Source organism: Polypterus senegalus, chromosome 9 (assembly GCF_016835505.1).
Source record: "Polypterus senegalus isolate Bchr_013 chromosome 9, ASM1683550v1, whole genome shotgun sequence".
NCBI classification, from domain to species: Eukaryota; Metazoa; Chordata; class Cladistia; order Polypteriformes; family Polypteridae; genus Polypterus; species Polypterus senegalus.
This window is the reverse complement of record NC_053162.1, coordinates 116,002,107-116,016,435: the sequence shown is the minus strand read 5'-3', so window position 1 is coordinate 116,016,435 and position 14,329 is coordinate 116,002,107. Positions and strand designations below refer to the sequence as shown.

General features: G+C 40.9%; 1 protein-coding gene across 3 annotated transcripts in view; it reads right to left on the bottom strand.

Moving 5' to 3' along the window:
* LOC120535646 (fibulin-7-like) overlaps positions 1-14,329 on the bottom strand; it is a 97,761-nt gene that overhangs the window by 69,883 nt on the left and 13,549 nt on the right. For all 3 annotated transcript variants that reach the window (XM_039763599.1, XM_039763602.1, XM_039763600.1), the window contains exon 2: positions 6,374-6,482. In XM_039763599.1, coding sequence (XP_039619533.1) covers positions 6,374-6,436 — 63 coding nt within the window. In that variant the 5' untranslated portion in view covers positions 6,437-6,482. The remainder of the gene's footprint in view (positions 1-6,373; positions 6,483-14,329) is intronic.

Sequence of the window (14,329 nt, the reverse complement as noted above, 5' to 3'; positions counted from 1 at the left end):
CGCACTCCTCTCAGGACTACCCAAAAAAGACATAAATCACTTGCAATGAGTGCAGAATGCAGCTGCTAGAATTCTAACTAGGAAAAGAAAATCCAAGCACATTTCTCCAGTTTTGATGTCACTACACTGGTTACCTGTGTCATTCAGGATTGACTTTAAAATTCTGCTTATGGTTTATAAAGCCTTAAATAATCTCGCCCCATCTTATATATCGGAATGTCTGAATGAGTATCTCCTTAGAATTCTCCTTAGAATTTTAAAGAACAAAACTTAAAAGAAGTGGTGAGGCGGCCTTCTGCTGTTATGCACCTAAAATCTGGAATAGCCTGCCAATAGGAATTCGCCAGGCTAATACAGTAGAGCACTTTAAAACACTGCTGAAAACACATTACTTTAACATGGCCTTTTTATAACTTCACTTTAACTTAATCCTGATACTCTGTATGTTTAATTCATCATAATAACTATTCATGGTGGCTCTAAAATCCGTACTGACCCCTACTCTCTCTTCTGTTTCTTTTTCCGGTTTCTTTGTGGTGGTGGCCTGCGCCACCACCACCTACTCAAAGCATCATGGTGCTCCAACAATGATGGATGGATTAAAAGGCAGAATTCTACATGACCATCATCATCAAGTCCTTCCGTGAGAACCCTAAATCCAAAGAGGACTGTTTCATTTATGTTAGGTAGAATGCCCAGAGGGGACTGGGCAGTCTAATGGTCTGGAATCCCTAAAGATTTTATTTTTTTCTCCAGCCGTCTGGAGTTTTTTTTTGTTTTTTCTGTCCACCCTAGCCATTGGACCTTACTCTTATTCTATGTTAATTAATGTTGACTTATTTTATTTTCTTACTGTGTCTTTTATTTTTCTATTCTTCATTATGTAAAGCACTTTGGGCTACTTTTTGTATGAAAATGTGCTATATAAATAAATGTTGTTGTTGTTGTTGTTGATTAGGTGGTGATGGTGCAGATCGCCACCACAGAAAACCGGGAAAAGAAACAGAAGAGAGAGTAGGGGTCAGTATGGATTTTAGAGTCACCATGAATAGTTATTATAATGAATTGAATATACAGAGTATCAGAATTAAATGAAGGTGAAGTTATCAGAAAGCCATGTTAAAGTAATGTGTTTTCAGCAATGTTTTAAGGTGCTGCACTGTATTAGCCTGGTGAATTCCTATTGGCAGGCTATTCCAAATTTTGGGTGCATAACAGCAGAAGGCTGTCTCACCACTTCTTTTAAATTTTGCTTTTGGAATTCTAAGCAGACACTCATTTGAGGATCTAAGGTTACAATTTGGAATATAAGGTGTCAGACATTCCGATTTATAAGATGGAAAGAGATTATTTAAGGTTTTGTAAACCATAAGCAGCATTTTAAAGTCAATTCTGAATGACAAAGGTAACCAGTGTAGTGACATCAAAACTAGAGAAATGTGCTCAGATTTTCTTTTCCTAGTTAGGATTCTAACAGCTGCATTCTGTACTAGTTGCAAATGATTTATGTCTTTTTTGGATAATCCTGAGAGGAGTGCGTTACGGTAATCTAGTCGACTGAAAACAAAAGCGTGAACTAATTTCTCAACATCTTTCAATGATATAAGAGGTCTGACTTTGTTATATTTCTTAAGTGAAAAAATGCTGTCCTAGTGATTTGATTAATATGTGATTTAAAATTCAGTCTACAGTCAACAATTATCCCTAAGCTTTTTACCTCCGTCTTAACTTTTAATCCTAATGCATCAAGTTTATTTCTAATAATCTCATTGTCTCCATTATTTCCAATCACTAAAATTTCTTCTTTCTCTTTATTTAGCTTGAGAAAATTACTATTCATCCAATTAGAAACACAAGTAAGATATTGTGTTAGTGAATTAGCAGCATCTGGGTCATCAGGCGCTATTGATAAATACAGCTGTGTGTCATCAGCATAGTTGTGGTAACTCACGTTGTGCCTCGAGATAATCTGACCTAACGGAAGCATGTAGATTGAAAAGAGCAGCGGACCCAGGATAGAACCCTGTGGAACACCATATAGGATATCATGTGTCTTTGAGTTATAATTACCACAACTAACAAAGAATTTTCTACCTGCCAGGTACTATTCAAACCAATTTAAGACACCGCCAGAGAGGCCCACCCATTGACTAAGGCGATTTCTAAGAATGTTGTGATCAATGGTGTAAAATGCGGCACTCAGATCTAAGAAGATGAGAACAGATAAATGGCCTCTGTCTGCATTTAACCTCAAATCATTTACTACTTTAACGAGTGTAGTTTCTGTGCTGTGATTTGTTTTAAAACTTGACTGAAATTGATCAAGAATAGCATGTTGATTGAGATGGTTATTTAACTGCATAATGACTGCCTTCTCTAAAACTTTACTTAAGAAAGGCAGGCTAGAAATGGGTCTAAGACCCCCGTATCTAATGACGAGTTTACAATGTCAAGAATATACAACATACCTTGCAATTACTAGGACATGCTTTTTATTATGGTCCAGGGTAAATGTATACATGAATGTATCTATGTATGTTTGATTTGTTGTTCATTGTTAACCAAGGTAAATTAAATGTTGGACATTACTTACTATAAATATATATAGCAGTCACATATATACTAAATATATATACTTAATATATATGTGACAGATGATCCTAATGTGATTTGGGAGACCTTCTGTGACAAGACCCTGAAGGTTGCTGAGGGTTGTGCTGGTGTTGCCAATGCTCCCAGAAGGAGGTGTTTCATCTCACAGGGCACCCTGGATATCATCGAGAGGAGTCGCAGCAACATGGCTTGATAGCAACTTCAGTCTGTACTGGGAACTGAGAAGGATGGCTGTGAGGGCTCAGAGGGCAGATAAGGAGGAGAATATTATAGAAATCTGTGAGCAAGTGACACAGCATCTAGTGACCCATGTCCTGCTTAAAGAGGAATCAAAGCTTTATGTACATCCAAATTTGTTCCTCGGTCCTCCCAAATGACGCTGCATTGTGACCTGCTGGGCAGGTTACTTTGAGCAGCTGTTTAAAGCTGATATTCCATATAGGATGTTGGACATCTCTGGGTTCATGGTTCTTAAGGCTCATTCTCCAATTAGCTGTTAACCACCCAACCAGCTGAGGGTAGAGAAGGTTGCAGGGATCTGTGGTATCTTGGGTGAACTTTTCCAGGCTTATTGTCTCTATCTGGAAAGGGAATGGTGATTGCCTATATTATGGCAGCTACAGGGGTTAACACTACGCTACTACACTACTACCAGGTAAGGTCCTTGCTAGGGTTATTCTTAATAGGATCCGTGATCACTTGCTCACCTATCAGAAACTGGAGCAATCTGTTTTTACACCTAACACGTCTACCATTAACCGCATCCTGGCACTAAGTATTTTCATTGAGTGCAAATGCAAATGTTGGCAGAGTTTCTTTGCAGCATTTGTCAATTTTCATAAAGCATGATTGAGCTGCCATGTGGGACATCCTGAGATTTAATAGGATCATGCTGCATATCATGGCTGGCCTGTATACTGGTACTGTGAATGCTGTGTAGAGTGGAGGGAGACCTCTGCGTTTTTCCCAGTTGATTCTGGGTTCGTCAGGGGTGTGTTCTAGCTTCTACTCTTTCAATGCTTGAACGGACTGGGTGTTGGGCAGAGCTGTGGGGTCCATCAGATGTGGGGCATCTGTTGGTAAAGAAAGATTCACTGATCTTCACTTTGCCGATGATGCTGTGATCTTTGTGGAGTCAATAGAGGCTCTGATCAGGGCTCCTGAGAGACCAAGTGAGGAATCTGTGTCTGGGCTTGAGAGTGTTCTGGATAAAAACCAAGATCCAGGGCTTTAATGACCTCTTGGGTATAGCCATCAGCCGTGTGTCTGTCTGTGTAGAGAATGTCAACCTTGTTAACAGCAACATTCATCTCTTTGGTGACTCTTCCTATTAAGTCAGTAGATGGATTGGGAGAGCATGGGGGGGCCATGACATTGCAAGAAAGTGGTGTGTGGCGCTCCTGATATATCTGCAAAAGGACGAAGGTCCAAGTCTTTAGAGCCTGGTTCTTCCTGTCTTGCTGTATGATTGGAAGACAGGAATGCTATACAGTGAACAAAGACAAAGACTGGACTCCTTCGGAAATGTGTCTCTTCTGAGAATCTTTGGGTACCTCTGATTTGACTTTGTGTCGAACAAGCGGCTGCTCATGGAGTTCCAAAAGAGACTGTGATGGACAGATGGCATTTCAGTCTGGCCGGGTAGTCCCTCAACTGGAAGATAGAGCCTTTTTAGGGCACTACATCCCTCGGGATGCTAGATGGCAGCTCCCCTGGAAGAAAATGGTTCCCCAGATTCCCGCAGGGCAGCATGGGACATGGAGTCCAGTTCTTCTGCCCTGTTGGGTGCCGTGGGGGCCGCCAGGGGGAGCTCACCAAGAACCAGGGGGACATTATCATGATGTTAACCCGGAGGTACATAGGAGTCACGAGGGCGGAAACCCACAGTATTTCCGGGGCACCTGAAAAAGACGTTTGACCTGGAGAGGGAATACTTCTGAGTCATGGATTATAAAGGATTGTGGGAAACCCCAGCAGATTGAGCCAGAGTTGGGTGGTAGAGGATTATATGTGATTATTGTTATTGTATCGCCTTATTATTGAAGAACTGTGAAGTGTGCGGTGCTTTGTGCACTTTATTAGAGGAAAATAATTAAAGAATTCTATTGCTTTTACATGTGTGTCTGGGACATCTGTCTGGTGGGTTCGGCGGGGTGACAGTGACCCCTAGCGTCCACAAGGCACATTACCTGCATTGTGAGGAAGCATCAGTTGCGGCACTACTTTCATGTGGTGCGATTCCCCAAGCTTGATCCAGCTTGCAGGATCCTCATTTTTGAGGACCTAGCAGCTGGACCAGGATAAGGAGATGCACACTTAACACTTGAATTGCGCAGATTAATTGTCTACCTGGGGGGTTGCCAACCAGGATCCTGGCTGTTTTGTTATGTGGTGGGTGCAACAACGCGCTGTACGAGTGCATGCTCCCCAACTTGATCTGATCTGATCTTACCTTACTATGAAATTTTCAACCTCAGGTCCTGGAAAGCTGAATGTATTTGTTCTAGCCATTTTCATAATTAGAAGCCAATTACTGTTAACGGAAAATACATTTATCTTAATTTTAGCTGATTGCTTTTTGATATTTAGAGTCCTTAAGCCACCAGTTAACAACGCGATGCAAACCCACATAACTTTGTCTCATCTACATCTTGTTCATCACACACTGCTTCAATAAAACCTTTGTAAAGAAAAAATAAAATACTAAAAATACGAATCTCTTCTGATTCACAAAAATGTAAATGATGTTAAGGAAAATTAAAACAAACAGTAATAGGAATATCTGTTTTAATGGAATTTGAGCATCAATACAACAAACAATTATATAACAAGTTTCATAAACTGACAGAATTTGCTTCTATTTATAAAACTGATTTAAGTGAAAGCCTCCATTAATCAAAGCTGACACCCCTGTGTATCTGTGGTGTAATGTAAGATGTACAGCACAAAAATGCTACATTTGCTTTAATAACATCAACCAAATAAAATCTACATCATTCAGATACAGCACTCTTAAACATTTCTGCTCATACAAGTTATACATCTGTAGAGAGTGGAAACAAAATTCTACATTTACAGATGGCAAAGCGCCAATTTTCTAAGAGGTCACCACATGCAAAAAAATGAATGTGAAATGAATGTGTGTGTGTGTTTTAAAGCAGCTGGATTCTTTTTATTATTTCAGTTAACATGCTCAACATTATTCTACACTAAAACCCTCAGTGCTCAATGTTAGGGGTCAAAAAATAAGTGACTTCTCATTATGAGTTTAGCTTGTTGTAAAAAAGACTTAAGAAAGTTAATACTTAAATGGAGTTTAGGACGTATGTAGTGTAGAATTACATTTTATGCTTTGGAAAAGAGAAAAATAGATCTATTTATTTTAAATATTTTATGTGCTGTTTATATTTGCTTGTATTCAATGTAGGGGAAATGGTATACATTTCTTAACATTCATTATCTTTCATCCTTTATTCTGGATATTTTGATGTATTGGTCTCTTAAAATGTGTTCTACAAGGCCATTGTTGTTAACTGCATTTGTCAGTTGCACATTTGCTCCGATTACACAAGTGATACAACCCCTTATTTGAAATCAAACAGGACGCTAATCCATGTTTCTGCCATTAAGACGTATCCTTTCAGGCTGTTAAAAAATCGTAATTTCCCAATAATCACATAAAACTAAACCTATCTGACCTCTCCCTAATCCTTCGCCCACTGTCCAATGACCAGTGCCACTAGTGTCTTGTGTCACTTACCTGGGCAGTGCAGCTCCAAGACTGCAGAAAGAAGAAACCCAGAAAAAGGACGCTCCAGATCATCTTTGATGGGAACGGGAAGAAAATGTTTCTCAGGTACACTTTAGGGCTGTGGGGAGCAATGCAGGATGAAATTAATTACGTGACTGTACTCTAAATGTATTTGCATTAAGCTGTACAGTATTTGGAAAAGACATATTAATGACACCGTTATAAAAACGGTCCCAAACCATGAAGTAATGTAAAGCTTTCTTTGGACTTTGAATCTTTCCTGGACTGAACTGAACCTACAAGCAAAACTTGAGGGGTAAAAATCAATTCATGATGTGAGGGATGTGCATCCCACAAAACCACATTAGGTATAATGGAAAAATAAAACCAAATAGTTCTGAATAACAAGCAGGGACAAAGAGCCGCGAGAACACAGCGCCCAAAGTATAAAAAACATTGTTATGAAAATCCTCTAAAAGCTTTTAAACAGAGGCTTGACACCGACTTAAAGGTTTCCTCCTGAAGACGACACAAGGCACTTGAAATAATCCCTGAAACTGGAAGGCGCGACAGCAGATTAAGTGACATCGAAAGCAATATCAGAAAGGATTCATCGCAGTGGACACCAGCTTGACTAGAGCTGCTGGAGTGGGAGGGGTCGATGGGGGAGTGTTTATCAAGACGCCCCCCAACATAGAGACTTTACGCAGCATTGTACTGTCATATATTAATTCAAGTTTGACAGCTAAATTGGCAGTGCGTCCTCCAGCGTGTATGAAAAGGGCTTCGGCTTTGAGTGGGCTATTTAAGAGTTAACCCGTGTTTGTCATAAATGTAACAATTTTTTATATTTTTTTTGGCTAATTTTATAGACATAGGTTATCATGACATTTACTTTATGAATTAGATAACATTACACAAAAACATACACAATTGTTACAAAGCGCATAAGTTTAAGTGTGAAGTATAGAGGTGTAGCGGCTGGAAGTGCTGCGCCTCTGAAGACACAATTCACATGCACTTTAATGTGCGAGGAGGCGGAGTAATGAGGGAATAGGAAACGGTTGTATATAGTTAAAGCACGTTCAATAAATAGTCAGTAGTTTTTACCTGCGTTAAGAAAACGTTGTCTGGCACTAAAGTTGTAACCCCGACGCTCTTGGACGATTCCAGAATTACGATAATCACGTTTGCCAACGCGGTGGCGTTAAAGTTACCAGAGTTTTGGGAACAGCAAGCTGCAGCGTGGTTCTCCCAAGCAGAGGCACAATTTGCATTGCAGCACATTACTGCATATGACACGAGGCACTTATACGTCGTTGTAGCTCTCAGCTGCTCTACAGCGTCCAGCGTGATGAATCTGCTTGAAAATCCCCCAGACACAGACAAGTATGTAACTTTAAAGGCATACATTTTGGAGACATATGGCTTCACAGAGTCAGAGTGAACATGGCGACTACTAACATTACCAGGCCTCAGAGACGTGAAACCCTCCACGTTGATGGACCACATGTTAGATTTTCTACGTAGCTATAAACCATGTGTTATATTTAGAGAGCTGTTTCTCCAACAGATGCCGGAACAAGTCCGCACTGCCCTGGCCAACATGACCATCATTGGATACCGAGAGCTAGCCAAGATGGTGTACAGCCTTCATTCTGCTTTGCAGAGCTATCTTCCACCTGCAACCCTTGTCAGTCCCATTAGCAAACCTGCATCTCATACTGCTCATCCCCTTCCTGCCACCATGCAGACAACTGACCCGTGTTTTTATCCATGCCCGATTTGCAAGAACGCAAAAGAAATGTCGCCGTCCTTGTAAGTTTAATCCACCTGGGTCAGTCAACACTATCTCATCAGAACTTGCAGACCACCTATTCTACATAACATGCCCAGTCCAGCCGCCGTTTTCTATGTGATACTGGTGCACAAGTGAGTGTGCTTCCTGCATCACCTATTGATGTGGCTTCAGGGAGAAAAGGGCCCATTTTGGAAGCTGCTAATGGCACAAGGATCCCCACCTATGGAGCGCAACGCACAACTTTATCTTTCAGTGGAAAGCGTTTCACTTGGACATTTGTCTTGGCCAAGGTGGCCAGGCCGTTGCTGGATGCAGACTTCCTGTGTGCGAATGAGTTACTGGTTGATGTTAAGAACTATCGCCTTGTAGATGGAAAGGACTTTGCCACCCTTCCCTGCACACTCAGCAGTATCACTACCTCTGCCCTGTAAAATATGATAGATATGACTTGCGAATTCACCCACCTTCTCAACAAATTCCCCCAGCTATCAAACCCCACTTTTTCCACAGCAGAAGCCAAGCATGGAGTGGAACACTACATTTCTACTTCTTGTACACGCCCACGCCCGTTGGCTGGCCTCTGACGATCTGGCTATTGCGAAGGCTGAATTTGCCAATGTGGAACACCTAGGGATCGTGTGCCGATCCAACAATCTGTGGGCATCGCCCACCCATATAGTGCCCAAAGCAGACTGAGGCTTCCGAGGATTACCGCCACCTAAACGATCACACTGTCCCAGACCGCTACCCAATTCCACACATACAAAATTTCTCAGCACGGCTCTCTGGGAAAGTAATCTTTTCAAAGGTAGACCTGAGGCTTCATGTATAACGCCGTGCGTAGAACTCACACTATAACATGGCGTAAACACAAAAGTGGGAATGTTCGTAAACTTCCACGTTCTTCTGCTACATAAATTCCGATCAGCGTGAAAAGTAACGCACGTGCCTGCTACCCCACCCCAACTCCTCCCAGAATTACACGTCTTTGAATATGCAAATCAATATAAATAACCCTTAAGATCAGCATTCTGTGAAAAGACAATGGCAAAAGTATGAGGGAAAATAGAAGAATTTCAGCGAATACCAAGTGGAGGCAAGGAAAAACGTACGATTTGTTGGTTTAAACAGTGGTATAAACAAGAAAAGGAAGCTGATCAAGTTACATAGCGTGCCAGAGAAAGTCGAAAGCTCAAGTTTACAAAGTCACACAATGCCCGAAATATCATCACATATCAAAGTCGCTGTAAAATGGCGAGTCGTAGCTCACTGTCTGAGTGTCATATGAAAGCTTATTAGGGTACAGAGAAAAAAAAAAGACACACAGTGTGGACAAAGCACAAAATGTCAACTTTAATCTCAAAATTTCCACTTTAATCACGTAGTTTATTCTGTCATTAAAGTAGAACATCATAAATTTAATGTTAAAATTATTTAATTTACTAGTTTCTCAAATCCCATCGTAACTAAAGTAGTACGTTAAATGCTTTGTTTAGAATTTGATCTTCTATGTGCTCTATGTGTGTGAATCACTACCTTCTTCTTAAACCGGCTTTGTCTTCCTCCGACAGGACAGAGAATCCATTACATTCGTGACATTACAGCTCTCTGAATAACTAAAATACTGAGATGTATACGTGATATCATTTTCATGATGATAGGAGTTAAAGCATGTTATTAAACGTGGGAAGACGGTGGCACAGTGATTGTGTGTGAACTTCAATGAAATAATTTATTGCAGCAGTACGTCTCTTTCAAACGTACTAACCTCCAATTCTTGTCCTTCCTTTTCTTTCTCCAAATACCCAATCGCCAGACAATCAGCTCTGTAATAGACGTTAAACCATCTGTAAGCTTCTAACGCCGATTCTTCAACACTTTTAAGGAACATTGAAATATCTTCGTAAGTACATGTTTAATTATTCTATCCTTCACGGCAGTCCCAGTGAAGCATACAGTGTGAGGCAGGAACAATCCTTTGAACGGAGCGTTTTATCTGTATAATATAATAAACATATTTTGCTGCATTTCATCTTAAAAATGATATCGTCATCATATGTAAATATGCGCTTTATAAAGTGGCTCAGGTTGTGCAATATTATAACTGTATTACAAGTTTACAGTGAGGTAATTGTACTTATAAGTGCAAACAATTCTACAAGGATCAGTTAATGGACTGATAGAGTATGTTTAGAGCTCTTGGGATGAAACTTTTTCTGAACCACGAGGTCCGTATAGGAAAGGTTTCGAAGCGTTTGCCGTGTGAGAAGCAGTTCAAATAGGAAGTTGATCCGCTGTGGCAATCCCTAACGGGAGCAGCTGAAAGAAGAAGAAGAAGGTGCAGTGAGAATTGAAAGAAGAAGAAGAAGGTGCAGTGAGAATAACAATGCTTAAGCAGCTATGGTATTTACAATAGTTTGACCATTCTATGGGCCATTATATTGTTACAGGTTAAACTAATAAACAATATGCAGTTAATTTCAATGTATTTATAAAGCTGCGTCAGGGATGTGGATCTCAAATAGAAAGATAAACCACACAGGAACAGTAACATTGCTTTGACGCTGGGTGTTGCCAGTCTGCAAAACCAAGCGGAGAACTTGCGTACGACAGGGTATGAGCTACTGTGGAAATGTGCGTGGCTTTACGCCAAGTTTAGGTTTTATACATCGCGATTTGACTGTGGAAACATTCGTACGCAACATTTTTTGTGCGTATGCACCATTTATACATGAGGCCCCTGGTCCATGGCTACCACCAAAACTGCAGTAATCGCCCACATCAATCAATCAATCAATCAACATTTATTTATATAGCACATATTCATACAAAAAATGTAGCTCAAAGTGCTTTACAAAATGAATAGAAAAATAGAAGACACAATAAAAAATAAACATAAGTCAACATTAATTAACATAGAATAAGAGTAAGGTCCGATGGCCAGGGTGGACAGAAAAAACAAAAAAAAACTCCAAAGGCTGGAGAAAGAAATAAAATCTGTAGGGGTTCCAGACCAAGAGACCGCCCAGTCCCCTCTGGGCACTTCGGATTATTTGAATTCCTACAAACACCATTCGGACTTAAAAATGCTGAACAAACATTACAGAGGTTGATGGATTCTGTCCTCAGCGATTTTTGACTTCCGTTTTGTCTACCTGGATGACATCTTGGTTGCAAGTTCCTCCAAAGTGGAGCACTTCGCCCATCTCTGAGCCTTGTTCGAGCGCCTGATTCTGCATGGGTTGATTATCAATCCCGCTACGTGTCTATTTGGAGTGCCTGTCATAGATTTCTTCATTCTTTAGGCAGCACTCATTATGCAACCTTTATCTGAGGCACTACAGGGCCAGTCCCTGAAATCCCCTGTCTCATGGTCTAAAGACCTGGATGAGGCATTTACAAAATACCAAACGTGCTTTGCCAACATGCTCGCTCACCTGCTGCCTGACGCTCCACTTGCTCTTACAACTGACACATTGGACCATGCAGTGAGGGCGGTGTTTGAACAGTGGACAGATGATGCATGGCAGCCATTGGCATTTTTCAGCAAACATTAACGGCCCAATGAACGCAAGTATAGCACTTTAGACCAGGAACTTTGTACTTGGCTATACAACATTTTCTCTTCTTGCTTAAAGCACGGCCATTCATTGCATTTGTCGACCACAAACCACTTGTTCTCGAAATGTCCAAGGTCACTGAGCTGTGGTCTACCTGACAGCATCGACATCTAGCTTACATATCAGAGTTCACAACAGGCATCCAGCATGTTTAGGGTAAAAACAATGTGGTGGCTGTCGCTCTCAGTCCACATTAGCAACCATAATTGGAATTGATTACTCCCAAGCTGGCAGCTGACCAAGCTGAGGACCCGGAGGACCAAGCTCTTCACTCGGCAGACACCGGCCTGCAGTTGTCAGAGGTTCAATTACACGTTAGCATCACTAAGCTCCTGTGTGACACTAGCAAAGGTTACCTACACCCAATTGTCCCCAGTAACTGGAGATGGCGCATCTTTGACACCATTCACAGCCTCTCACATCTAGGACGAAAGGCAACCCAGTGTTTGGCAGGGCCTCTCTGGACTGCATCCTCACACCAGTCTCTGCTCCCAGATACAGCAGTCACCTTCCAGCTGGTACCCCTTGCCCAGCATGGCTTTCCTTACTCCATGTTTCCATGCCACCTGCAATCAGCAAAGTTCGTGTTTGTCCGGCATGAGGCACATCACAGCTCACTGAAACCACTTTATGATGGTCCTTTCCAGGAACGCAAAGACAAAACGGTAGTGCTTGACATCAGTGGCAAACAGCAGACTATTTTGTTTGACCGTCTCAAGCCTGCACACTTGGATTCCTCTGATGTTTTTGACTCTTTTCCGGCACCTGTTGGTGACCTGGCACCTGCTTCCCCTAAAACACTTGTACCCACCGGGCATTCAGATGTTAGTTCTCCAGGTCTGTTCATAACCCCGCCTAACTGCAATCGGACAGGGCACATAGTGCATGTCACAACAAAGTTAATGTTGCCTGTGCATGTGAATTCTAGGGGGACCTGTGTAGCGGCTGGAAGCTCTCCGCCTCTAAAGACACAATCATATGTACTGCAGTTTGGTAGGAGATGGGGTGATAAGGGAATAGACAACGGTTGTATATAGTTAAAGTACGCTCGATAAACAGTCACTAGTTTTTGCCTGCATTAAGAAAACATTGTCTGGTGTGTTTTCTTCCCTTGCAGGGCACTACAGTGGCATCTGCACTGGGTTAAGTGTCTTCAGTGCCGACCTGAGACATGCTAAGTATTAAGGGGTGTATCCCCGCTGTCTTCCTAAAGACTTACATGTTACACTAACTCATCTAGTCGAAACTGACCTGGTCAGAGTAAGTGTGGGTATGTAGTAATCACTGCCATCCTAAAATGGGAGCATTTCCTTTACAAACAGGTTCCATTAAATCGTATTACAGGTATGTGATAACATCTACTGTTGAATTCTGCTCTGCACTTGTATAGGAATATTTCTATTGCATTATTTTGTATTGAGGATTACTTGTTTTCTGTTCTGTGTATTGTGTTGTAGCCACTGCACGCCCAACCTACCTGGAAAGGGGTTTCCCTTTGAACTGCCTTTCCCAAGGTTTCTTCCATTTTTTTAGTTTTAGTTTAGTTTTTCCCTCCTTAGAGAGTCAAGGCTGGAGGGCTGCCAAAAGGCAGGACCTGTTAAAGCCCATTGCGGCACTTCTTGTGTGGTTTTGGGCTATACAAATATATTTTGTATTGTATTAAAAGGCATCTTTATATTTGATGAAGTATGCCTTGTCCTAGTCTTCTATCCTCCTTCAGGGTTCCTGACTTGTACATGTTTGCTGAGGCCAAGTGTGACCCAAAGTCACTTTGATAGAGTGTGTAAATGAAATGGTTAATAATAAAGATGCCTTATTTCATATGCTAAGACTAACAGGACTTTTTTTCATTTGCCACTGATCTTGGGATCAAATAGCCCAAGCTAATGTAATTGAGAAATCTATGATACATCAGGAGAAGCTAAAGCTTTTTTTAAAGACATGAACAATTTTCAAAACATTTCTAAATCTAACTGGATTCTAATGAAGTCAATTGATGTAGTATGATTATAAAAGTTGTAATAGTTGTTTTGATACTCCATGCTACTGCATTGGGAAATGAACACATTCCAGTAGCAGAAAACAAACCATTAGAATAACTCCTCCCTGTCAAAGGCATGGTTTAAGTTGTAGGTATCCTGAGCCATAAGAAATCACTTTAATTGTTACATATTGTGAAGTTACACAAAGGGAGTCTTTCACAATAAATTAACATTAACATCCAGGTGAAGATCTATCAAGTTAAAACTAGAGTGTCAATTTCCAGTTGTTAACTTAATATATTCAGTTCAAAAATGTACGCGCAGTTCTATAGAGATTTTTTGGATTCTTGTCCTTGTCCAATCAAGTGAGAAACACAGGGAGAAATTAGCTTTACATGGTAATAAGGTTTAAAAAATGAAAATCACTTAATCTTAGATTGTGACTTGTGGGTATAGTTTTATGTTTGGTAACACTGTCACCCTGATAAAGTTACCATTGGAAAATTGGGTTATGATTAGGAGTCAGACAAAGACAGATACAGAATGACCCTGGTTATGATTC